This window comes from Onychomys torridus, chromosome 15 (genome assembly GCF_903995425.1).
Source record: "Onychomys torridus chromosome 15, mOncTor1.1, whole genome shotgun sequence".
Classification (NCBI taxonomy): Eukaryota; Metazoa; Chordata; class Mammalia; order Rodentia; family Cricetidae; genus Onychomys; species Onychomys torridus.
In genome coordinates, this window is record NC_050457.1 from 42,706,699 (window position 1) to 42,733,718 (window position 27,020).

Below are 27,020 nucleotides of genomic sequence, written 5' to 3' on the forward strand. Positions count from 1 at the left end.
TTTTTGAAATGGTATTTTAAAGAATTTGTTAAGCTTGCTTACATGAAATAAAGGTTTAAAAGTTAGAGAAATCACTAAAAGATTGTAGATATTCAGTACCAATAGAATAAGTGAATTCAATAACAAATGAACCTGGGAAATTAACAAATACATTAATTTCTAGAGTTGGATGTTTTGGAATTTGTCATACAAGGACAGCCTGCAGTCTTGGAACATGATAGTTACAGCACATTAGGACAGATACCAAGAGAAAACTGGGCTGCACATACTTTAGACATCTACTGGTCACTGTGTAAGCATGCAGTATTTGACCACTAGCCTCCCTGTCACCAGTTAACTGTACTCGGTGTAACGATCAACAGAGCTACATGCATTGTAGATGCTGCATAAAAACCTACCCAGGGTCTGGTGCTAGTTCATCTGCTTAGCATGCAGAAGTCCTAAGGCCGGTTCTAGCACTTTAGAAGTGAAAACAGTGGACTGGTGATAGCTTGAGCAGCTGGGGGCTGTGATCATTGGAGCCATCTTGGGGCTCTGAGGACTTAAGCTAGGTCTAGACCCGAGTTGATGATCAGAAAGAACATTGACATTTTGCAGATGGCTTCCTCATTTTTCTTGGACCTCTCACAGCATTTTGGCTAGATTCTGAGATGGGCATACCAAAACAGGAAGAAGCTGCATTAAGAAGCCATGCCAGCAGTATTTATTTTACTTTCTTGGTTCTAAATTTGTGACTATATAATGAGTTGGTCCTGTGTCACATTGTCTTGTAGAATGCGTGTCTTCACCAGGAAGAGAGATGGATGTCTTGTAGAAATAGGAATACAGTGCTTTCCAGTGGGCATAGACACTGGTGCCAGTCAGTGTCAGTCTGGAGCTTGAGTTGTGACGACAAAACAAATACTGGTCTGAACCAGGCAGTAAGGTTATCAACTCTGGCTCAGTCTTAGCTAGAAGGTGAGAACATACTCTTATCTCAGTAGACTGGGTTTGTCATAGTGATGGATGGAGAACGTGTACTTTGGGGGAACCATAGAGCTTATCAACAAGAGGTCACTAGAATTTAAAATCAGACTGGTCTTTGGTGGGTAATTCTGTAGGTATTCCACTAAATCTTACCTGCAGGGAGGACAGATGAGTGTAGATTGTTCTTCCTTATTAAAAAAGAGGTTTGGCCATATTTAATGAGAGGAGAAGTTTGGTAGAATTACGGAAACCTGTTAGGGCCGAAAGTCAGCTGAAACGAAAAGGAAAAAAAGCCCCTGTCCTATCGGGTCCTGAGGGTGGGGGGCACACACAGGCCAGCTGCCAAGCGAACAATCTTAGAGCAGCTTTAGAGTGCCATTGTGACACTCACCTCGTGAGTGGAACCGTTGCTGTTCCCAGCACTGCCCAGGAACTGCTGCTGCTAGTCTATGACTGGAGACCCAGTTCCTAAACTGCTCAAAATCTGCTTATGTTGCTGCACAAACAGCCTCTTCCCCAAAACTGGTCTCCTTTCCCTTAGGACTTCCTCAGACTCTTTCATCAGGAACTCAGATTTTAGTAAAGATGGCACTCCCTTGGGGAGAATACCTTTCCAATTTTGCCAACAAACAGGCTTCAGCCTGGTTGTCTGACTAGACTTGGGCAGATGGGAATAACTTCAGCTCATGTGTGCTGCTGCCCTGTTATGTTGGTCTAGCAAAACTGAACCCTGTAAGTGCAACATGGCATTCAGAAGTCATGCAGCCAGAAGGCGTGGTTCTGGTAGACAGGTGCCGTTGTGAATGCAGAATCGACACTGTCACTTAGCTAGTGGCTGCTGTGTTCCCTCAGTCCGTTTCTAATTGCTTCATCCCTCCTCTAACCTTTCATTGCCTAATTAGCTGCTTTACAGGAAAAACATTCAGTCAAAGGTACACAAAAATCTGTATCCACTTTTCTCTTCCTCTACAGGAAACATCCTTCTAGATGTTCCTGCTTCTTTCATGAATTCTGTCATTTAATAATTGATGGGGTTTCTTTTTTTTTTTTTTTAAATCTGGCTTTGTTTTTTTCATGAGCTGTTTCCCATGCCATTCTTATCAAATAAAAAAAATCTGGCGCTCTAATTTTTCTTGTACCAGAGTCCTAGCGTCAGTCTCAAGTGGCCCATATGTACCCACTTCCTTGCCTCCTGTTTGTTCTTCAGAGCCATTATGTTTCCTTTCCTACTGTACGCAGTGATTCTTATGGAAATCATCAGTGACCCGGACCCCTGCCTCATGAAACCTAACAGATGTTTGTTTCCACTTTCTCTCTGGCAATACTAACAACAAAATTAAAAACATCTAGGCACCTAAGACACTATGTGAGTGAGTGCTGGGAATTGAACTCTGGTCCTCTAGAAGAGCAGCCTGTGCTTTTAATCAATGAGCCGTCTCTTAATTTTCTAATGTCACATTCTTTGTTTCATTCTTTTAAATCTTCAATTAGTGTGGGAGCCCATTTTCGGGTTCCTCGTGGCTTTACCCAGCAGGTCTGCATAGAGGATGATTAGGACCACGGGCCTGAGTGCAGGTGTCTGAGGTGGTCTGCACTTGGCTGTGCTGGGGGAGGAGTCTTTTGCTCCACTCCTTGGAAACTCTATAAATACACTGGGGCAGAGACAGTCAGGGCCTGTTGGAAAAGGTTCCAGGCCCTCTCGAGGCTATCCTGTATTTTTTTATCTGTTTATCTCCGCATTATAAATCCTTCTATCTAATATTTCCTGCTGCTCACACTCAAGAAAACTCTGGGGAGCTGTGGGGTTGGTGGGTAAATGCCCCACAAATTAGCATGTAACAGCCATTGGTCTCCAGGTGTGTATCTCCTGATTCCAGCCAATTTTTTTTTTTTTGGGGGGGGGGTGTTCCAGACAGGGTTTTTCTGTGTAGCTTTGCGCCTCTCCTGGAACTCCCTCTGTAGCCCAGGCTGGCCTTGAACTCACAGAGATCCGCCTGGCTCTGCCTCCCAAGTGCTGGGATAAAAGGTGTGCGACACTGCCCGGCAAAAGATCTGTTTAGTTTTTGTTTGTTTTATTTTTTCAAGACAGGGTTTCTCTCTGTAGCTTTGCACCTTTCCTCGAGCTCGCTCTGTAGACCAGGCTGGCCTCGAACTCACAGAGATCCGCCTGCCTCTAAATTCTTTATAATTTCTGCCACATTCCCACTTGCCCAAACCAGAAACTTGGGCAGTCTTGGAGTCTTACTTTTTCTTAAGTCCCAGGTCTAGTAATTCCAAAGAATATAATCTAAATAGTAGCTGGAGCTGCTGTCTCTTAGTGCTGAGGAACTCCATTCTAGGGGTTATCTTCTCTCATTTGTTCAGAAGCCTACTGAGCTCTTCACATCTATCCTTGTTGCCCACAATCCATTCTCCATCAGTAATTCAGAATTTTTCAGAAAGTCAGGAAATCTCTTGTCAGGTCTCAAACATTGGAGGGGGGAAGGGAGGGGGTGGAAAACAGCTGTGCAGTGTATAAAACACACCGTCACAGGACATTAAGAAATAAAATGTTATCTGCCCCAAGAATGTCTTATATTGGGATCAATATAATTTGCATATCAATTTTTTCAAATGATGGTTAATTGAATTAGAGTTTTTCCTAGTCCCTTGATGCTATCTTTGCTTAAAGCTCTTGAACTAAACAAGTATACCTACTAAAACTTTCAGAAAATAGTTGTCTAGATATATTCTTAATACTTTAGAATCAGAAAATTCCCTCAAGTCTGGCTCCATCCACAGTGATCCCGCCCCAGTGCTCCTGACCTCCTTCCTCCCTAGTCAGGCTCCAGCCCCTTTAAAGGAAATCATCCTTCCCTTGGACTGCTCCGAGCCTTTGAACACAGCCGTGACCTTTGCTTGTAATTAGCAAGCACCTACTTAAAACTCCAGATTTCTAGCTATGGTCATATGGATTACCTCCCTATGGAGAGATTTGCCCACCTTTGCTCTAAACTCATGGTCATACTGGAGGCTGCAAGGCAGCCCGTGGAGGTCTGCTTTACTACCAAGAGGTGTCTGGATTGTTATGGACACTTAGTCTATAATCTAAAGAGAAGACTATTTCTGTTGGCAATAAGAGGAGGTAGTTATCGGGTTAGGGGGTGGAGGCGGGAGTAGAGGGCAGAAGCCAGGCCGTCGTGGGGCACGCCTTTAATCCCAGCAGAGGCCAGCCTGGTCTACGGAGCAAGTTCCAGGATAGCCAGGGCTGCAGAGAGAAATCCTGTTCAAAAAAAACAAAACAAAAAACCAGATTTCAGTGGAAATATTTTCTCAGTCCACTATATGCTCTCGTAGGTTGCTGTGTTGTATTTTTTTAATCTTAGGAACACCCAAATGATTATTTTGTCTTCCCAGTCACTTTCCAATCCCCATCCTGACTCCCAAAGAATTGGGCTAATCCGCCGATCCGTAGTAGGCTGTCTGTTCACGCTTAAAGGCAATAAAGTAAGAATTAGAAGACAGTGTCTGGCACTTCTTAAAACAAGTAGTCTCTGCCTTCGATTACTTTTAAGAATGTAATCACTCCGTTAAAACTCGTCCTTGCGTTAGCGTTTGCCTGGTGTTGGGGGAACGGTGGTCCACAAACCTAATTCCAAACCAACTTCAACGCTTCCGAGTCGGAAAAAACGTCCTCTTCCGGTCCCGCCCTTTGCGGTGAAGGAGGCGGGACTTCCGGCCCCACTTTTTCCCCTGACGGCGCTTTGTTTTCGATGCGGGAAGTTCAAACTGCTACCTCGTAGTTTTGTTTTGTTCTTTCCTTTTGGTTCTCCGGCTCGCCGCTGCTGCCCCAGCCGTCCGGACTTGAACCGGCATCTCAATCCAAACACTTCTTGTGTCCATGTCCTTCCGCAGATGAGATTACTTTCTTTCATCAAGAAATACCACTCGGTAGTTAACATTTGCTGAAGTAACCGCGGGGAAGCAGTCGCAAACGGTACAGTTCCTGCCATTTGGGCAAAATAGAGGTCAGTCAGAGGCCTTGATTGCTCTCTCGATGTGGAAAACAACTTCGCAGCCCAGAACTGCCTGGTGAGTGTCAGGTTTGTCGGTGGACTTGATGAGAGCGTGTACCCGTCCCTGTCTCTTTCCCTGGGTAACTAGACACTATATAAGCGAGATGTCAACATGCAGCACAGACGAGGTTTTCCAGTTCGTTATATCGTACATAATGTGTTGAACGGTGAGAATGCAAACAGGAATATTACAATGCAGAGGAGGCCAAAAAGATGGATTGGATCCAGATTACTGTGTCCTGTGGCAGCGCCAAGACCCTTTAAACACTACACTCTTTGTGGTGTCCTTGTTATTTAAATAATAACTTCAGTAAAGTTGCTGTATGGGAGGTGCAAAGGCAGTGATTCCATTTCTCAGTCTGGTGTCAGCAAATAGACTCTTTCAACTATATGTCAGCACCTATTTTCTCTTAAAATACCAGATAGAGTATATGCAGGTGTGCGTGTATGCACGTATATCCATCCTTTGTCATGGTGTGTGTCTATTGACATTTAGCAAGTATGTAAACAAGTGATGGAAAACAGTCAGTGCAGTCTGACTTGTGAGAAGGTGACGGTGACGGGAACAGGAGAGAGAAGAAACAGGAGAAAGATCTTAGTTGTAGGAATTGAGAGATGAGCTTCCAGCAAAAGGAGGTAAAGGGCCCAATACAAGCATGAGTTTTGCAAAAAAAATAGAAAACTAGTTACAGGAGGAAAGCAGTGAGAAGTCAGAAGTGTCGTTAGCTCGTATTGCAAACTCAAGGGTAAGAAGAATTTAAACATTCATTTTTATCATTATTTGATGAAAGTATATTTGCCTATAACATCATTCTTCACCCTTATACTATTTTAGGTCCCAGTGATACATTTGTGAATGGGACAGGTGAGGTCCACTCTGTTTGAGTTTCTATCCTGGTGGAAGAAAACAAAGGCAAATAATTTTGATACTGATAAAGCCTATGAGGACAAGAGGTACGTACGCTAGGCAGAGACGGTGTGGAGCACTTTAGCTTAGTTGACCACGTGGGCCTTTGTGCAAGTGGTGTTTGTGTTGAGACGTTAATGCAGACAAAGAATTTGTCGCATGATAAGCCAAGGAGAAGACAAGCTAGACAGAACAGCACAAAGATTTTGAGATGGAAAATACCTCGTTCAAGAACATTTTTGCAAAGCCAATATTATGAATGTGATCTGAACAAGGGAGTAAGGAGGTGACATTTGGAGACAATGGTAGGCTAGATTGTGTGGCCTCTGCAGGCCCTAGTGTAAGGATATAGCTCTTGTTCAGCTAAAGAATGAATTTTGGGGGTGTTACCAAAGGCTACTTGTGGTGGAAGGGCCTTTGCTCTGGATGAATCAAATTCCATTTATCCATGGAACAAAGACATAGAAGTCTATGCTGTTAACTAGCTGAACTCTCTGAAAGGAGGGGGGTGGATTTACAAGTTCTTCAGAGAAAGGAAATAATTAAAACTGTGAATCTTATTAAGAATTAACACATAGTTAAACCTTTACTTACATCCAAACCTACTCCACATAAAATGTTAGCCTATATTGTGCAAAGCATATTTAAAAAACAAAAACAAAAGATTAGACTAAAAAGTAACAAGTATATTAAGGTAAGGTCTTGAAGAATCTCTGATTTAGGTAACAAATAAGAATGAGTAAAGTTGCCCGGTGGTGGTGCTGGTGCTGGTGCAGCACGCCTTTAATCCCAGCACTCAGGAGGCAGAGCCAAGTGGATCTTTGTGAAGTTCGAGGACAGCCTGAGCTACAGAGCGAGATCCAGGAAAGGTGCAAAGCTACACAGAGAAACCCTGTCTCAAAAACCAAAAAACAACAAAAACAAAACAAAAAGAATGATTAAAGTCAAAGCAGAAATAGAGAAGCAACCCTGAGTAGTGGGGTTGGAGGTAGGACAGAGGGAAGTGTGGAAGAGGGGACAATGTACATTTGTGTCACAGTCTGACTAGGTCCAGTAGATGGACGACTGAAGACATTGGGTGCATGAAGACATCGGTGCCCATGATGAAACAATGCCAGTGGGAAGGTAGAGGAGAAAGTTGGACTAATAGAGTGAAGATTAGCAAGAGAATATTGGCAGTGAGGGGTTTACTGTACTTTAGAGATTTCTTGGTAGGAAATTGCTGTAAACTTGGGAAGTATCACCTCTGAATAGTCAGTCTCTTGTTGTTTTTGACAGATGAGACTTGATCACTTGACTGGAGGGAGACAATAAGACAGACGAGGATGGGATTTGTGTTAGAAAAGAATTAACATTTCATAAGATTTATTGAGACCTTACAGGGTGGCTTTTATAGTGTTAGGCAGGCATCGGGATTTTGTCACTTTAAGCCCACAGCAGTCCTGTGACCCTCTCGTTTCACAAATGAACGAGCGTCCTTGGCGTCTGCCTAGCATATGGTGGAGTATCAGTGAAGCCCACCTCCCCTCTTCACCACACAGGTGTGGAAAACGCAGTGAAAGCAGAGTCATTTTGGAGGAAAGAAACAGACTTCAAGAAGTGAGGATGAGTTGAAGTCACTAAGTAACTGTTTCCTTAATGCCAGACTGGGGAACAGTGACTTGTGGCTTTGGTATTTCTTCAGTGGTCTTTTGCCTTGGGCTGAACAGTTACTTTTGGCCTGTCTTTTGCGTGTGTTAAAACCGAGTTTCTGTGTTATTTTATTTTTGTTTATTATTGTTGTTGTTTGTATGTATTATGATGTGTGAGTGCAGCCATGCACATGCTTGCTACAACTTTGTCTGGCTTTCCACAATGAGTTCCAGGGATACAACTCAGTTCGTCAGGCTTTCACATGCTGAACCATCATACTGCCCAAGTTGCTACTTTTTTTTTTATGCCAGAGCTGAGGACCAAACCCAGGGCCTTGCACTTGCTAGGCAAGCGCTCTACCACTGAACTAAATCCCCAACCCCGCTACATTTTTCTTACCTAGTATAATTGGTTTGTCTGAAATGAGATCCTGGGCATATGATATACAAAAATTAAACTTGAACAGTAAAACCACAAAACTTAGGACATTTGTGACTTTGTGGACTGTCTTTTTCTTCCAGGTTATGTTTTTAGCAGTAGGGTTAAGTCGTAGAGGTTTCTCAAAGCCTTTTGTGAAGGAAGTTCACTTTAGATAACTGATGTAAGACCGCCACTCTTCCACCAAGAGTGTGCACAGTGGCGGTGTGCTGCCCTTACATTCTTAGGAAGTGCGTGTGTTTAGCTTGTGGAACCCGAGCACTGAGAAATGCCTGTGCTACCGTGTCCCCATCTCCTGTAGTCTGTCTGAAGTGTGGCATACCCAAGCGTCGAAATGGCCGCGGAAGTCCTAATGGTACTTTATGAAGATGACTCGGTCCAAGTGCAATATGCCGATGGTTCCAGACTGCAGCTCTCTCCTTGTGGCTCGGAATTTCTATTTGAAAAGGCACCTCCTCTTTCAACACATCCTTTAGAACAACCAGAGAGAATTCGCCAACGGACACACTTTGTCATTAGTACCTACCGCGTAAGTAACATCCCCAAAATGCTCTTTAGTACAAAGAGGTTGCCGAAGCTGCTAGAATATGAAGGTAACTAGGATTCTGGACTTTTGTCGTCAAATAATTTTACATTTCTTTTTCTAGGAGCAACTACAGCGAGCCCTAGATTTTCGAAACTCTTCAGCTACATCCCCTTTTTTATCTGAAAGCCTCATACCTCCTGAAAGAAAAAAGGTGATGTTTTAAATCCACGATTTTATGAGTAATATTTGAATACAAGTTAATTGTAAACAGTTGGTTTAGCACTGGGAAACAGGCACATGCTATTGAATGCACTGGCCTATGTGTTTCACTAGAGTATAGAAGTTACACATTTCAACTCCTTAACATTTTCTTTATGGCCAAGAATTACAGCATTTCAAATTGTGACTTTCATTCTCATATGTCTCAATATTAAGAAATTTCATAAATAACTTTTAATAAACTATGATTGTCCATGTGTAATAGGATATGTGCCTATTTTGCTTTTCTTGTGCTTCGATAAAACACTGAGCAAAGGCAGCTAGGGGAGGAAAGGATGTATTTCAGCTCGTAGTTTTCAGTCCATCATTCAGGGAAGCCCAGGCAGGGACTAAAGCCGAGACCATGACAAGCATGCCTACTGGCTTGCCTCCTCTGGCTTGCTTTGCCACCTTTTTTATAATCCAGGCCCGCCTGCCCAGGGATGGTATTACCTATGGTGGGTTGTGCTTTTCCACGTGAGTCAGCAACCAACAAAATGCCCCACAGACATGTCCATGGCCCAGTATTATGGAGATATTCCTTCCTTGAGGTTCCATCTTTCCAGGTTACTCAAGTTTGTGACTAAAAAACAAACCTAACCAGTATAATTTTAATTATGGATAAGTGTAAAAATGTTACTCTTGTTAATATTTTTTACCTTGAAGGGTAATGGTAAATTTCATTTATTATAAAGACTTGACTAGCAACTAAAACCAATCCTAAAAATATTTAAAGGCTGAGGCAAGAAGTTCATTTGACCACCTAAATTTGAGACTAATGTGGGCAATGTAGTTAGAGCCTGTCTTCAACAAACCAAAACTTCACTGGTACCAGCGTGGCATGGGTATCTGATGAGATTTCCTGAGTTACCAGCCCTTGTATAGACAGAAAACTCTTCAAAGGGTTTACCTGATTTTTCTGTGAAATTTTTCAAAGTGGGGAAGTTAGGACTTGAGCCTGATCTAAATGACTCTGGGCAGTAGGGAGTGAGCCCAGGACCTCCCACATGGTAGGTAGTAAGTCCGTCACCACTGAGCCACACCTTCAGCCCAGCTGGGCCTGTTAATTGCTTCCTACTACTTTCCAGGGCTCTTTCTCTGCCTCCTTACTGAGTCCACAGTGTACCGTGGCTGTGTTAGTCATCTTGTATCTGTGTGCATCACTCCAACAAAGTACCTGAGATGACAACTTAGAGGAGGAAAGAGACTGTACTGCCGCAGAGGTCATGGTCATTTGACCTGTCTCTGTGGGCTTATGTTGAAGCAGAACATTATGGTAGGGAATATAGGCTGAAACGGTGTCTAGCAGCCAGGAAGCAGACAGTGAGAGACCTCCTTCCTCCAGCCAGACTTTGCGTAGCCCATTCATCTGTGAACTCATGAATAGATTAATCCTTCGAGGAAGTTAGTGTCTTCGTGATCCAGGTACCTCTCAGCAATACCACCAGCCAGAGACCACAGTCTTAACAACTGCACCTTTGTGAAGGATACCTCATATCCAAACCTTAGGAGGCAGAGGAGCTATAAAATACTGTAAGCTAAAACTTATTCCACAGGGCCTTTTTCCAGTGTCTTTTGAATAAATGCACCATTCAAATGGTGTCATTTGCTCTGATGCTGCAGTGTGGTCACAGGACAGTGGGCTTTCCTAACTGACTCTCCTTACACAGGTTAACCATCAGTCCCGGCCCCTAAGATTAGTATTCTGATATGGGTGGCTTTGTAACAAGGCTTTCTTGACAACAGTTTTATTGTGTGTACAGTATTCTACCTGCATGTATACCTGCAGGTCAGAAAAGGGCACCAGATCTCATTAGGGATGGTTGTGAGCCACCATGTGGTTGCTGGGAATTGAACTCAGGACCTCTGGAAGAGCAGCCGCTGCTCTTAACTGCTGAGCCATCTCTCCAGCCGACAACAGTTTTAGTAAAGTTAACCTTTAGTAAAGATGGAAGTTGAAATGTTGAACTATATACCATAATTGATCAAAATACTGTTCTGTACAATCCTGTTGATTTCTTATATGAAAAAGCAGGTAGAAACTGGTTTGAGTCTGCTGTTTGGTAGGGTCAGTTTACCTTTGAGTTTTTGAATTGTCTTAAATTATTTTCAAAGCCACCTGGAATTTCTTTTAGCTAATGTTGTGCTGGGTACCTTCTAGGACAGGAACTTCATGGTACTTTTTGGTTCATCTGGTAGGTAATACAGCATTTCCCAAATGCTGTCGGGTAATTCCAGTACCAGTTTAAAAAGTAATTCTCGCCGTTCTCCTGTCTCCTGTGACATTTTAACATACCGAATTTGTTTTTGTGTTATCTGTGGTGTTTTCTCAATGGCTTCTACACTAGTTCCATACCATGTAAGCTCCTGTTGCTTTTGAGTAGCCCACCACAGCCCAGGTTCTCCTTCATGTGTGGAGTGAATGCTCGGTAAATCCAGCTCTCCTAATTCAGTGGGTATTTAAATCAAAGTAAGTTTAGCACTAATCTTTCCTCCTCTTCCTCCCTCCTCCTCCTCCTCCTCCTCCTCCTCCTCCTCCTCCTCCTCCTCCTCCCCCTCCTCCCTCCCCCCCCCCCCCACACATACACACACGATGTGATCTCTCAGCTTCCTCTTCCAGGTGTCTGTTGTCATGCCTCCCTCGACACTGTGGACTTCCCCTCTAGGATCATGAGCCAAAATAAGCTCTCTTGCTGTAAACTGCTGTGTGTAACTAGGGTTTCTCCAGTCCTGCCTGGCCCACGGTCAGGACAAATCTCTTACCTGCCAGTCCCACAGCCTCTCAGACCTAACCGAGTAAACACACAGAGGCTTGTATTTCTTATAAACTGTATGGCCGTGGCAGGCTTCTTGTTATCTAGTTCTTCTATCTTAAATTAACCCATTTCTATTAATCTATACTTTGCCACATGGCTTGTGGCTTACCAGTATCTTGCATGTTGTGTGTATGTGTGTATGTTTCTAAGAGAAATACCATTAACATCCAATATTGTCTGTAAAACCATGCATTAACTCCAGTTTTTATTTTCTAGGTAGTAAAAACACAAGTATATAAACTCTTACAAAATACTTTTACTATCAAAACTATGGGGAAAAAATGAACATTAACAGAAAATATCATGGTTTTTTTGTTTTCTCTTTCAATTCAGCATATCTTCATTGATTTCTCAGAAGTAAAATGGCCCAGTCTTGATAGAGATGACAGCATCACATATTTGGAGAGTGGCGCTGTGAAGATAACATCACTAGATGGACACGCATACCTGTGCCTACCCAGATCTCAGCATGAATTTACAGTGCATTTTTTGTGTAAAGTGAGCCAGAAGCCAGACTTGCCTGTAATACTCGCTGAAACAAGTAACCAGGTCCCAAAAGATAAACGAGTTGGAAAGATGAGCAAAGTCTGCACCATTGGAAGTTTATCAGGACAAGGATTACAGAATAAAGAAAACGAACTTCATAGCCAGATCTTGAAATCTAAAGCCTCAGCGAACCTGTGTTGTGTGGATGGAACCGAAGGGAGGGAGGAGCCGCCTTCCTCAAGCATGAGGCACAGATGTGTGTACGCCTGGGTGAAGCAATGCTGGTCTGTCGCCGCCTGTCCAGAGCAGTGGAAATACCCTTTGTCTTTAGCCCTTGGTTTTTATAACAAAGTTAGTGTTGTGTCTAAAACTGATGCAGGTTTCCCTGCAAGTGGAATTGTAGCCTCTGACACTCCAGAAGAAGGCAGAGAAGAGGTTTCTGTCCTTCCCAGGGCCTTGTTACTGAGCTGCCCTGCCCCACACATGCACAGGTAAAGCAAGAGTGGCTTGTTGCTCAGAAAGATTTGGGGAGAACCCAACCTAAGCAGAACTTTCTAGATCATCTGATACTATTCTGGTTGGTTGGTTGGTTGGTTGGTTGGTTGGTTTTTGCTTTGGTTTTGGTTTTGGTTTTAGATCTCACTATGTCACCTTGGCTGGCCTTAGAACTCTAGGTAGGCCTGTAACTCATAGAAACCCTCCTCCTCTGCCTTCCAAAAGTGCTGGGATTAAAGGCATGAGCCACCACACCCGGGCACATCTGTTACTCTTCTTAATCTCATTTGGTTGACTAAAATCTTTGATTTTAAAGGATAGTATTCATAGTAATGTAGGGTGCCTAATGAAGGTAACTGTCCCTAAAAGGATTATTATACAGAAGATCAGTAGCCTGTTCAGGGCTCTTTGGGAGAAAGCCTAGGGGAGAGTCTATGGCTGGTCACTGGAGCCCATGACCCCACAGGCTAGACCATGGATCTGCTCATGACCCTACCTACAGGTTAAACCATGAATCTGCCCATGACCTCATGGACATGGGAATGGACCTGCTCATGACCCTACAGGTTAGACCATGGATTTGCCCATGACCCCACAGACTTGACCATGGACCTGTCCATGACCCTACAGGGTAGACCATGGATTTGCCCATGACCCAACAGACTTGACCATGGACCTGTCCGTGACCCTATAGGGTAGACCATGGATTTGCCCATGACCCCACAGACTTGACCATGGACCTACCCATGACCCCACAGGCTAGACCATGTACAGAGTTTTGATTATGCTTCTTTCTTTGCTATTAACCCCAAAATTTACCTGTTTTTTAGTTAACTGACTATAAGTATATCCTTTTTCTTTTCTTCTTTTTTAAGTTTTCTATTTTTTTAATGTATTTATTTTAATGTGCATTGATATTTTTCCCATGCTGTTGGATCCCCTGAAACTGGCATGTGGGTACTGGGAATTGAACTCAGGACCTCTGGAAGAGCAATCAGTGCTCTTAACCTCTGAGCCATCTCTCCAGCCAAAGTATGTCCTTTTTCAAAAGGGTTGAGTATATGGAGACCTCTTCATGGCTAAGGTCAAGAACTTAACTTTCAAGGATGAATAATAGTTAAAAATTCATAAAATGAACTTTGTGTAAGTATTACAGTAAATTTACTTTTAAAAAAACTAACATTTATAAAGTACTTATGTGAGCCATTGTTCTATTTTATGTATTTGGTGTAGTAACCCCATTACAAGAATTACTGTGATCCTTTTGTAGAGGAACTTAAGATCCAGAATTGGTAAAGAACTCAGCAAGTTACATGGGTAACACTTGTAGAATTGAAATTTCATCCTAGGTCTTCTCTGAGTACACATTTTTACTTAAAACAAAATCTAGGAATAGCTTTTTGGCTTGCCATAATTACCTAGTTAAAACTGGAAATCCAGAATTCTAAATATGTGACAGAAGAGGTTTTATGCTTCTAAATGAAGTGTTTCTTTGACCGGATTTCGGTTGAAATCCATTTCCTTAACATGGCGCAGCAAGTTTTCCATGGTCCGGTCCCTGTCTCTGTAGTCCTCACTCTGTCGTCACGGGACCCCTCCCAGTTACTTAGTGCTCCCTCAGGCGCTCTCCTACTGCCCCTGCTCTTGCCCTTTGCTGCAGCAGGAGCACCGCCCTCCTCGTCACCACCACTTTCCTTGTCTCAACTCGAGCCTTACAAGGTTCCTTGGAGTGGTTTCTCCAATCTGTTGATAAGTTAGTCCTTATTCATGCCATGGCACTCCCTGCCTCCCTCTATTTAGACTTGGTGATTACTGTTTTACTACACTGCCAGATGGAAATGTCCGCTGGGAACAGAAACATTAAATTCTCAGTGTGTAGAGCATGATGCCTGGCCTACCGTAGATATTTCAGTAAAGATCTATTGTTTGAATTCAGATTGCACTTTAAAGATTAGCAAAAATTTAAATGTATGTCATACTGAGATCATTATTGAAGTTACTGAGAATTCCTGAAAAGATACATGACAACGCAAGACTTGCTTTTAAATTTCTCTAGTGCACATTTATACACACACACACACACACACACACACACACACACACACACACAGAGTTTGGCAAGGAATAAGCATTATGATTACACTGTTTTGTTGACCTTTAATGGCAATTATTTTGAACAACCAGAATTAATACTCATATTTTATCCTTCACAGGTGGAACTTCTGTGATTCACTTTTACAGAGACAGTCTGATGAAGAGTATTCCTATCCTGAGCTTGTGAAGGTGGTGTGGTACAAGGGTATTACATACAGGTAGGCTCCTGTGGTGTGCTATAAGGGTATGACATACAGGTAAGGCTCCTGTGGTATGGTATAAGGATATCACATACAGGTAGGCTCCTGTGGTGTGGTATAAGGGTATGACATACAGGTAGGCTCCTGTGGTGTGCTATAATGGTGTGACATACAGGTAAGGCTCCTGTGGTGTGCTATAAGGGTATCACATACAGGTAAGCCTCCTGTGGTGTGCTATAAGGATATCACATACAGGTAAGGCTCCTGTGGTGTGCTATAAGGATATCACATACAGGTAAGGCTCCTGTGGTGTGCTATAAGGATATCACATACAGGTAAGGCTCCTGTGGTGTGCTATAAGGGTATGACATACAGGTAGGCTCCTGTGGTGTGCTATAAGGGTGTGACATACAGGTAAGGCTCCTGTGGTGTGCTATAAGGGTATGACATACAGGTAAGGCTCCTGTGGTGTGGTATAAGGATATCACATACAGGTAGGCTCCTGTGGTGTGCTATAAGGGTATGACATACAGGTAGGCTCCTGTGGTGTGCTATAAGGGTGTGACATAAAGGTAAGGCTCCTGTGGTGTGCTATAAGGATATCACATACAGGTAAGGCTCCTGTGATGTGGTATAAGGGTATGACATACACGTAAGGCTCCTGCATTACACTGAGAGTTTTGTTCGTTTGTTTCTTAACTCAATGTGGGAATGAGACTATTCTTGCAAACCAGTTCTTATAAAAAGACACAGTTTTGTTGGATCAACTGGGCTCTTGTATTTTGTCTTTATAGGTCACAAAACTAATTTTATTAGTATGCACAAAGGCCTTATGACTTAAATTAACCATGTTTACAAGACTTACATGGCAGCTCCGATACCACTGAGAGTCAGTCTTGCTGGTGAATGAATGGATGTTTGTAGCAGGGGCTTAGGATCTCCTTCTGGACATAAGAAGGTCTAGCTGTGTTACTTAGCATGGAATCCACCTAAAGACAATTCAGCCAAAGGAAATGATCCTTACAGGGCTCTGCATGTACTCTGCTCCACTGAATGTTCTCTTCCCCTCCAGAGTTACTGTCTAGTGACTGGAGTACAGTGTTGGCCAGCTGCATCTTCACATCCATGAATAATAGTAGAAAAGCATCCCTGATGCTTGCCCTTTTCTGTATAAAGACCCACCCGCTTCTGACAGCATTAGCTTTAAATTGCATTTATTTTTTACTGGGGATGGTAGCACGTGTGTGCCATAGCATGCATGTGGAGGTCAGAGGACAGCCTGCTGGGGTCAGTTCTCTCCTTCCACCATGTGGGTCCCAAGGATTGAACTCAGGGCATCAGGCTTGGCAGCAAGTGCCTTTAGAGCCATCTTGATGGTCCCTGACAACATATAAAAAATATATCAGTTCCAATAAAAGTAATTTTCATGCAGTATATACTGGATACTTTGATTATATCTGACTGCTACGTGTGTAATACATTTTACACAGATAATTAATCTTATCCATCAGGTACTGACTATATTTGTTATATATACCAATTATATTTGTTGAAGAATGAGCTTATTTTCAGAACCTAGAAGTGTGGTATTCAACTTCTATGCATAGACAATGCTTTGGTGACTCTTTATGTATCCGTCTCTATGGTTGGCACTGGGGATGTGAAGACTGGATTCTCTGAATTCTGGAAGCTCTGAGCTTAGCCGTTGAAATAAACAGATAAAGCACTTTTGTGTGTTCTGTTTCTCTTTGGTTCAGAATTACCCTTGTCTCTGTTTTTGTTTGTTGTTTGGGGTTTTGTTGTTGTCTTAATGATTGCTTTCATAGATGCATTACTCTTAATTTAAAAAAAAATCATTTTCTCTACTTTAGGCTTACTCATAAAAATGAAAACTTGATAGAGATCTATCCTGGAGATGGATCAGTTTTCAAGTCAGAAGGAGCTTATTTTGGTAAATATTTTACATATTATTCGAGTCGAGAAGAATCAGAAAAGGTAAGCTAACTACGAAAATTCAAAAGTTTTTATAGTTATTTCTAAAGTCATATATATATATATATATATATATATATATATATATGAGAAATTTGCTGTTTTATGTGACATTTACTTTCCACCCCTCACCATGGAAAATTATTATAATGTTACTGTCAGCATTGACACCTGGTGAATTATCAATCTCTTTATTTTATTGTAGTCACGTCCACCATTATCCATTAACACCTTAAACAGTTTGTTTAAATCAGAAGCTAAATTTCTTCTGTCATAGAAAATGCTAAGCCCAGAGCATTACTTTGGAGTCATCCTACAACTTTTAATTAATATTTACAAAGTAAAAAGCATATATTGGGGGCTAGGTAGATGGTTCTGTGGGTAAAATGTTTGCCACATAAGCATGAGGACCTGAGTTGAGATCCCCAGGACCCACATAAAAGCTGGACACAGTAGCATGCATCTCCCCCCACCCTCCACCAGAAAGGCATCCTAAAAATACCATTAAAATACGTAGGTTTTGTGGGCTTAGAGTATTAAAACATTTGCTTGCTTTGTTGGTGTTAAATAAGTACTTCAAGGAAAAAATAGTGTTTTTATTAAGTAATAGTATGAAGTAATAAGGACCAGATTTATTATTGAGATTTTTTTGTTGTTTTACACTTTCAGAGAGAAGAGAAAACTTATTCCGTAAATAACCTTCCTCCAGACAGACCAGGAAGTCTCTTCTCTGTACGTTCTTTGATTAAACAGGCAGCCAGGTGAGTCTGTGATATTCATCTGAGCAGAAAAATCATGCATCTGAGTACCTTGATATGTTTCTCCTCATTAAGGTTAGAATTCAGTGGGTACAATGGAAATATGTGTGTTTGCTACAAATCTGTCAAGTCTTCTAGTCTCATAATTTAAAACGCAATCCATGTTATTACAAGAGTATTCTGACTTTGAAGTTTAAGTCTGGATAAACCTCCATACAGAGAGTGAGTCAGTCCTGAGAGGTGCTAAAGTGCTGTCTCTCTGGACAAGTGTAGCCTCCCTAGGGTTGCTTTAATAAGAACCCTTGAAAAGGTGGGAGCTGACCTCCCACAGAGCAAGTGTTAGAAAATAGAGAAAATGTCATTATTTGCAAACATTTAGGGAATGTTTTTCATGTTCACAGAATTCTTCAACATTGTGCCAAGACAAGGCTTTCACTGAGCCACAACTATCACTTCTGCTGCTGGAAAATGGTATGCTGAAAGCCGGACTGTTAGTTGTTTGGATTTATACTTGTGCATTCAAACTGCTTTCATCTCAGTCATGTGAGAGATTCTTTGTAACATTCAAGTTTGTTCATTCAAGAGCATACCTACCTTGAGCCAGGTGTGGTGGTGCATACCTTTAGTGCTATCACTCGGGAAGCAGAAACAGGCAGATCTCTACCTCATCTACAGAGTGAGTTCCAGAACAGCCAGGGCTACACAGAGAAACCCTGTCTGAGTCAGAGTTTCTATTGCTGTGGTGAAACACCATAACCAAAAGCAACTTGGGGAGAAAGGATTTATTGTATGTAATCCCTCATCCCCACCCATGTTGGGATTCAAACCTGGGCTCAGAGCATGCCAGTCACACACTCTTATCACAAAGCTATACTAGCCCATTTTTATTTTGTATACATATATGCTGTTATAATCCACAGTTTTTGCCTATGTAAAGTTCATAGCAGGATGGTAGCTTACAGAGATATAGAAGTTAATCTTAAATGTTAAAATACAGGTAAGAGTTCTGTAGCACTCAATTTCTGAGGAAGAATCTTGAGTTTCTTCAGGGTTCATTAATAATTATTTAATATTTTTCACAGAAAACTCTGCCTTGTGCTATCTTATTTACTTGGTTTTAGGTACCTGGAATAAATGTTAACAATACCCTGCCCGTGCTTCTGAAAGAATCGCTCATACCCAGTGTGGGGAGATTTCTTGCCTACTCTGATGACAAAGTTCACGCTGTCTTTTTAGATGGCGTCACTCTAACGCTGAATTGGAATTTCAGCTCCTCTGCTGAAAAAAGACCAGTGAGTATCCCTAAGACAGTGGTTCTCAACCTTCCTAATGCTCCTTTAATGCAGTTCCTCATGCTGTGCTGACCCCCAACTGTAAAATACTTCTGTTGCTACTTCCTAGCTGCAGTTTTGCTACTGTTATTTGAAATGAAGAAGATCTGATACATGACATCTGTGGGGGTTGTAGCCCACAGGTAAAGAACTGCTGCTTAACACTGAAATCCTCTGGTTATGCTCAGTAAAATCTGTTACAGTGTTTGTGATTGTCACATATGAGATACCATTCTAATCTTAGATACTTGTGTATATTATAGTTTATTACTATCAGGATAAACATTATCTCCTCAAATATCTATCATTTCTTTGTGACTCAAGATCCTATCTTCTAGGTTTTTTCAAATACATAATACATTATACTTAACTATAATAGTCTGATATCTACAGTGAAATATATCCTGATTAGTTACTTATCTACAGAAAGCAGTACTACTTTATCTCAAATTATTGTGTTGTTGGGTTTTTTTATGTGTATGTATGTGTATCTGTTTATGTGCACCATGTGCATGCAGGAGCTCTTGGGATCAAAAGAGGGCATCTGAGTCCCTGGAACTGGAGTCATGGGCAATTGTGAGCCATCATTTGAGTGCTAGAGACCAAACTTTTTAAATATAAAATCTGTCAAGAGGCTTTATTGATCTCAGTGAATTTGACTTCTGTTCTGCCTTCTCATTGGTTATAAACCCAACCACATGACCTACTCTATACAGACCTCTAAATCTCTATGGTTGGTATTGAGATTAAAGGCATTGTCTCCATGCTGGTGGTGTCCTTGAACACACAGAGATCTGCCTGTCATGTGATCAGGATTAAGGGCGTGTGCTACCACTGCCAGACTTCTGCTATGCTTGCCATTAGCTCTGATCCCCCCCACACAACTTTGTTTATTAACATACAAATAAAATCACATTTCAGCACAAATAAAATCTCACCATATACATTCTTTCAATTCTCAAGATAAATTTATAATGATTCATCCACTCCTTTATTTTTTTTTTCTAAAAAACATTGCTGAGTTTTAGTTTTTAGTTTTAGAATGATAAAACTTGTTTCTTCTTTTTGCTGCTTAAGATAAATCAAGGTCTCAACTTGGGTTGGTGCAGATTAACTTTTCCTGATGGACAGGATCAGTTCATTCAAACTGAGCATCCTGGAACATATGAAAGGTACGGAAAAGCAATTTCATTTTCATGTTTTAACTGATAGAGTGTAAATATAAGTTAAATGTTACATGTATTTTTAGTTTTTCCAGATTTCAGAGTTCTCAGTTACACTGACATTTAACACAATGAAATACATCAAGTCAGCTTTAAACATTAGTTTGCATCCAACTGATCTTTCAAAATAATAGGTTTCCAACATGTCTGACTTGCTGTGAAGAGTATAGTCAGTTGTGTTAGCCAGCTTTTCTAACCCCTTAATGAAAAGAAAGGTGTTTACAAATGACTGTAAATGATGAAAATTGTATATATTTCTGTGAAGTGTAAAGCATTAAAACTAGCTGATGGATATTCGTAAATGGGAGGATGCCTAACTTTGTTTTTAGGAATATCATCCTTCTGTTTCAGCTGTAGGGCTCTACATGTGTTAGTTCTGACAGCGGCTTTGCCTGACGGAGCCCACAGAAGTGCTAACTGAACATCTTGAATTTATTTTTCTGTTGGGGGTGGATCTTGTTTTGGTCTAAATGCTCGAACATTCAATTGCTATTTTAAACATTTTCCCTCAAAAAGTACCTTTGGCAAATGATTTGTTCTATCCCATCACTTCAGATCACTCAGTTTATTAAATTTGTTTTTGATACTCATTAAGTTACATTTCATCATATGCAGGTGTATAGATTTTATGCATGTGTATGCTCCAGTGGGCATTTCCAGGTTTAAATTTTAGTAGGCAAATGCTTCTTACATAGACTATGTAAAGATATGTGACAAGCTTAAGGAATTTCACTTTACTTTGAAAAACTAAAAAGAGTTACACATTTAAACTTGAGCTTTAAATGAAGTGTAAGTATTCCTTTCTTGTTTTGATTTAGATGTTTTGTTTTCTTTTTTGTTTTTGTTTTTTTGTTTGTTTGTTTTTTGAAACAGGGTTTCTCTGTGTAGTTTTGGAGCCTGTCCTGGATCTCCCTCTATAGCCCAGGCTGGCCTTGAACTCACAGAGATCCACCTGCCTCTGCCTCCCGAGTGCTGGGATTAAAGGTGCGCACCACCGCCACCCGGCAGATGTTTTATGAATTCTTTATGAATAATTTAAAAAGGTTATCTCATCTGTGTCTAGTGTATAGGATTTAGAAAATCTTAGTGCCTCACTTAAACTTTATCCTTTTTTTTCCAAACTGTCTTACTGATTTTTTTCATTTCTCATGTATTTATTGCAAGTATACAAATTCAGGCTGGGAGTATAGCTAGGTAGTATCGATTTCCTCAGCATAGACAAGGACTTGAGTTCCATCCCCAGCACACAAGTAGGGGAAAAAAAATCACTAAAGAACTTAAAACAAGATGTGGTGGTACACCCTGTAACTCAACACTTGTCATAAGGATCAGAAGTTAGCTACATAGTAGGTTAGAATCAAAGTGGGGGTTTTGTTTTACTTTAATTCATTTTTTATTGCACAAATTAATTAATTATACAAATTAATGAGTTTCCCTGTCTAATACTTTTAATGTATTCTTTTCAGATACGTGACATCCGTAACATCATGGTGCAGAAGACTGACCCAAACTAGTCCAAGTCAGGTGCCCGAACATCTGTCACCTGTTCTCAAAGAAAATTGGTATTTATATTTCTTGTAAACTTAATCTGTGAATAAGAGCCAATTAGTACTTAAAGATTAGTATCAAGGCGTGATGGTTTGAATAAGAATGGCCCCCATAGGTTCATATATTTGAACGCATAGTCACCAGGGAGTGGCACTGTGTGAAAGGATTATGAGGATTAGGAGGTGTGGCCTTGTTGGAGGAGGTGTGTCACTAGGGGATGGGCTCTCTCTCTGTCTAGGGTCAGGGTGCAGCTCTCAGCTACTGCTTCAGTGCCATGTGTGCCAACATGCTTCCTGCCAAGATGGCAATGGACCAAGCCTCTGGAACAGTAAGCAAGCCCCAGTCAAATGCTTTCTTTTTAAGAGTTGCCTTGGTCATGGTGCCTCTTCACAGCCATAGGACAGTGACCAAGACACAAGGGCTCTCAAGGTGGCTCAGTGGGTAAAGACTACTACTTAGCTTGATGACCTAAGTTCAGTCCTCAGAATCCCATGTAAAGCCAGAATTGTCCTCTGATTTTATATACACACATAGTGAATAAATAAATGTAAAAACAATATTTTTTAAGGAGCAAATGGGAAACCTGGAAGCTTTTTACCCAAGAAAACCTTTGATTTTAAATATACTTAACTCTTTTTTTTTTTTTTAAGATTTATTTATTTATTATGTATACAGCATGTATGACTGCAGGCCAGAAGAGGGCGCCAGATCTCATTATAGATGGTTGTGAGCCACCATGTGGTTGCTGGGAATTGAACTCAGGACCTCTGGAAGAGCAGTCGGTGCTTTTAACCTCTGAGCCATCTCTCCAGCACATACTTAACTCTTAAAATGTTTTTTTATAGTATGAGCTTGAAAAGAACTTCCTTCTTTTAAAAAAAATACTTTTTTAAAACTGATATACAGAAAACTGCATTGAAAATTTATATCAAAATGAGTGGATCTTTATATATGGTAAATTTAAAATGTAGAAATTTTAATATCACTAAAGGAAATATAATACTGAGTAACATAAGCTCTTTTAAAGACTGACTTTTAAATAATTTCTGTTGTATTTAATTCTTGACTGAAATTAATTAGCAAATTAGAAAGTAAAGCAGGTATTTTAGTTTCTCAGGAGACTAGGTCAGGGCTCCACAGGAGTGTTCCGGGGATGTGATCAGACTTAGGGAGTGACCAGGAGCGGAGACAGGACTCAGCAACTGAGAGCAACTGGCTGCTCTTTCAAAGGACACGGGTTCCATTCCCAGCACACTCATGGCAGCTCACGGCCCTCTTTAACTCCAGTTCCAGGGGATCTGACATCCTCTTCTGGCCTCCATAGGTACCAGGTTCACACATGGTGCCCAGATTTACATGCAGGCAAAACACACATACACATAAAATAAAATTCAGAAAAGGATCTTTGGCCTGTGGAGACAGTGAGAAGACAGTTTTTCAGGAGCAGATAGTACTTGCTAGGATATATTACAAGTTTTGGTGAATTGAGATGGCTCTTATAATAAATAAGGAAGTCCACATGGGTGAAAACACAGGCTCATGAATGTAAAAATAATTGGAAGGCACTGGTACACTTAATGTCACTGATAAAGCCTCAGTGTTCTGGAAAAGGACACCAAGAACAACTTAGAGACAGATTTTTTTAGATTTATTTTTATTTTTAGTTACGTGGATGTGTGTGTGTATGCACAGTGCAGGTCAGCCTGAGGAAGCCAGAGGCACGGGCTCTCCAAGAGAGTCTCTCCAAGAGTGGGGGTTCAGGTGGTTGTGAGCCCTAACAGGGGCTCCTGGAACCAAACTCAGGTCTTCTACGGGAGCTGTCTATGTGAACCATCTCTGCAACCCCAGGAACCCCCTGATAACCCTGTTCTGGGATCAGATCCAGGGCATCGCGTATATTAGGGAAATACTCTGCTGCTGAGCTATAGTACAGCCTAATATATGACCTTTTGAAAAGGAAGTTTAAGGTGACTTAGCATAATGTAGCAGGATGATGTGTGTGTGTGTGTGTGCGCGCGCGCGCACACACAAACACAAACACAGAGCCTGATTTATATCCTTTGCCTGAGTGAATACTTGTTAGAATAAATCAAATGAAAACAATGGATATAATTGTAATATGCTGAACATCCAGGATCTGACTTTGCAGATGCCCTCATCCTTTAACTCGAGCCTATTTTAGAGCAGGAAAGTTGCTTAAAGCAGCTGGGGAGAAGGGAGATTGCATATGATTATAAAACTGATCACTAACCACTGCTCAAGTAATAACTGGTTTTGTTTTTTATTAAATGCCTTATTTACATAAAAACTCAAAGAGGGTTACTGTTGACATACTAAGAAATGAAGCTGGAAGCCAGGCGTGCCTTTAATCCCAGCACTCAGGAGGCAGAGGCAGGTGGATGTCTGTGAGCTCGAGGCCAGCCTGGACTACCAAGTGAGTTCCAGGGCTACACAGAGAAATCCTGTTTTTAAAAAAAAGAAAGAAATGAAGTCAGGTGTGGTGACGAATGCTGGCGCACGCCTTTAATCCCAGCACTTGGAGGCAGAGCCCAGCAGATCTCAGTGAGTTTGAGGCCAGCCTGGGCTACAGAGTGAGATCCAGTCCAGCCAAGGGCAACATAGTGAGATCTTGTCTCAAAAAAAGAAGGGAAAGTGCAGTTGTTGACAACAGCTGTGGGTGACAGCAGTGAGGACCAGCTCTGATCCCTAAGACACCCCTCAACTCCCCCACCCTGTCCTCTGTCTTGTCAAAGAGTGTAGTTTGAAGGAAGAAAAGAAATCACACAGTAGACAGGTCTCTAAATTGTATTATTTATGCTTGCCCCAATTGGCTTATTGATTCAGCTTCTTAGTAACTTGAATGAAGCCTTGTTTTGAGATGGTGCCCTCACTGTAGTCGTTACAGTGTTTGTACAGTTTCTGACTGGTGGGGAAACAAGCTAGCCCGTCCACATGAGGGGCTCTGCTGGAGTTCTGTAGTCACCCCAGACCTGTCGTCCTTCTGTCTCCTGTCCTACGTGGTAAGAACTCCTGTTCCAATGTCACCCTTTGCCTTTCGTAGGTCTGTTGCTTCTGAGCTCGAGAAAATACAGAAATTTAACTGTATCCTTTTAAGAGAATGTATTATCCAACGGACGTGTTCCATTTTAGTCTGGGCTTAATAATGACTGTACTGTATGACTGTTAATACATACATACATACATACATACATACATACATACATACATACATGGACTGCTGAGTCAGCGATATCTGAGGTATTTTCTTGTCATGGAATGTTATGTTATTGTTTGTAGTTTTATGTTTGAATTGGGTAAGGAATGATGAACTAGGATTAAAATCTGTTTTGGAGACATTTTCTCTTATATAATTATCTAAATTATAGCTGTTAAAAATGTGTCAGTAACTTTTATTATGTATGAACCCTTTGATTGATCTGAATTTGTTTTCTCTTCATTTTTCTGTAATCTTGCTATTGTGTGACTTTTCCTGGGGAGATATGATCCAACATTTATTCACCCCGTATAGATGACCAACGACAGACGAAACCCAGCGTAGTGAACTAATGAGTTTACTGGGATTACTTACAGGAGTGTGGTTGTGGGAGTCTTTACAGAAGCCTGATTACTCAAAGGCAGCTACCCTCTGAAAGCCCAGGATGACTAGCAACTTAGGAAAACTGCATCCCTGGAGTTCCCTGCATAACTTACAAGTTGTTCACCTAGTCAAAGTCACCTCTCCCCAACAGCTGTTCCTTCGTAGACATCCTTGGCAAGGTACCTTGTGAATTTTGTACGATTCATATACTTCCTGGGCAGTGAGTGTTTTATCTACTTCTGAGTCCTGTGAGCTTCCTCCTCCTCCCAGGAGAAACTGTTTCAATTGGGAGGAAATAGTTCTACTGTCTTACTCAAATAATAAACTAGTTTTGTAAGAGAAAGCAAATTTCCTTTTCTCTAGATTTTTGTTAATTAAAAAAAAATGCACTAGATTGTTTATAATCCTATCGTCCCCCTCTTTCCCTTTTTATTCTCTTAACAAACGTAGGTTAAGAAGTGTTACTGAGATTTTCTTTTCTCTCCTACTAAACCTCCATCCAAACACACTTTCATACACTATGGTTTCCTCATCTGTACAGGGTGGACTCCATACTCTGAAGTCCCAATATGGTCATGAATTCAAGATATTCCTCACAACTGAGAAATATTTTCATACCAAAGCCAGGTTTTCTGAAAATCAGATTATATAATGAAAAATGTGGGGGGAAGCTCCTTAACTAAGTAATTCAGGGCTCCTGGAAAACAGTGGTGTCCTCCACTTGGCTTCTAACAAGAAAAACGAACAGTGTTCTGATGACTGTGCACCAGGCTCTTCAGAAGCCTTGCTAGAAGCAACTAATAAAGAGAGTGTATTGGCAGCATTGAAAAGAACTTCTGAAATCCTGCAGGATATTGACTCTCTCTTGTCAAACTCTAGAAAGTGACAGATTTATTTATTACAACACTAAATCTTAAGGATATTTCAAAGTCCTAGCATGAAATTGCTAGTAACCCAAGGAACTGTAAATGTTACTTCTGCAGAATTTGCAGAACTGATTTAACTTTGCATTTTACCTAACTTGTAAATTTTAGTGTGTGTGTATGTATGTATATATATACATTTTTTAAATAAAGAACTACTTTGAGATTTTGAACTATTTCATTTTTTTACATCAGATGTATAAGAAAAGCTGTATGTTTTGCCATTTTTAATATTGTAGTGTTATTTTTCAGTTTTCTTTTTTAATGTACAGAATTGTACATTTGGTCATTTGCTATTTAATCTCTCCTGGAGAACTAACGTAGCAGATTTTCTTCTTTCTCATCCCAGTTCTTGTCTCACCACAGACAATGAAAGGTAAGAGAAACAAAGATTTTATTCCAAGGAGAGTGACAGCTAAGGTTTGACAGGGAAGCCTCTCAGCAGCCACAGGCTGCTCTCCAAGAGCGCACGAGGGCTGAGGGCAAGCCTGCAGAGGAAGAGCAGGAGTTTGCGGAGTGAGCAATGGCCAACAGAAGGCGGATGCTGGGGAGGTCATAGAGGCTCAAAAGAGGCTCCGATTGGCTGGGTGTGTATTGAAATGGAGTAAGATGGTCAGGCTCAATTAGGGGAGAGCCTGCCAACCCCGAAAGAGGAAGCATTCCCAGTTAAGCTGGTGGCCCCATTCCCCCTGGCTGTTAGAGCGGTGCTGAGGAAGCAGGCATTCAGCTGTCTGGAGGGCCCACCCCATTGACTGTCGTTACATAAATGTGTGT

The 27,020-nt window shown here is 41.3% G+C and overlaps 1 protein-coding gene across 2 annotated transcripts; it reads left to right on the plus strand.

The window, feature by feature from the left end:
• The first annotated feature begins 4,540 nt into the window (after positions 1-4,540).
• Positions 4,541-26,393, plus strand: C15H5orf34 (chromosome 15 C5orf34 homolog). Of its 2 annotated transcripts, XM_036206705.1 has the most exons (14): positions 4,541-5,037; positions 5,857-5,975; positions 8,300-8,527; positions 8,646-8,735; positions 11,932-12,575; positions 14,793-14,891; positions 16,745-16,868; positions 17,535-17,626; positions 18,025-18,094; positions 18,745-18,915; positions 20,032-20,126; positions 21,644-21,739; positions 24,787-24,827; positions 26,016-26,393. In XM_036206705.1, the coding sequence occupies exons 3-14, from the start codon at positions 8,333-8,335 to the stop codon at positions 26,207-26,209; spliced, it is 1,911 nt and encodes a 636-aa protein (XP_036062598.1). In that variant the 5' UTR covers positions 4,541-5,037; positions 5,857-5,975; positions 8,300-8,332; the 3' UTR covers positions 26,210-26,393. The 2 variants fall into 2 exon arrangements, with proteins under 2 accessions (XP_036062598.1, XP_036062599.1); XM_036206706.1 differs by lacking the exons at positions 4,541-5,037; positions 5,857-5,975 and having other exon boundaries at positions 7,954-8,527.
• The last annotated feature ends 627 nt before the right edge of the window (positions 26,394-27,020 follow it).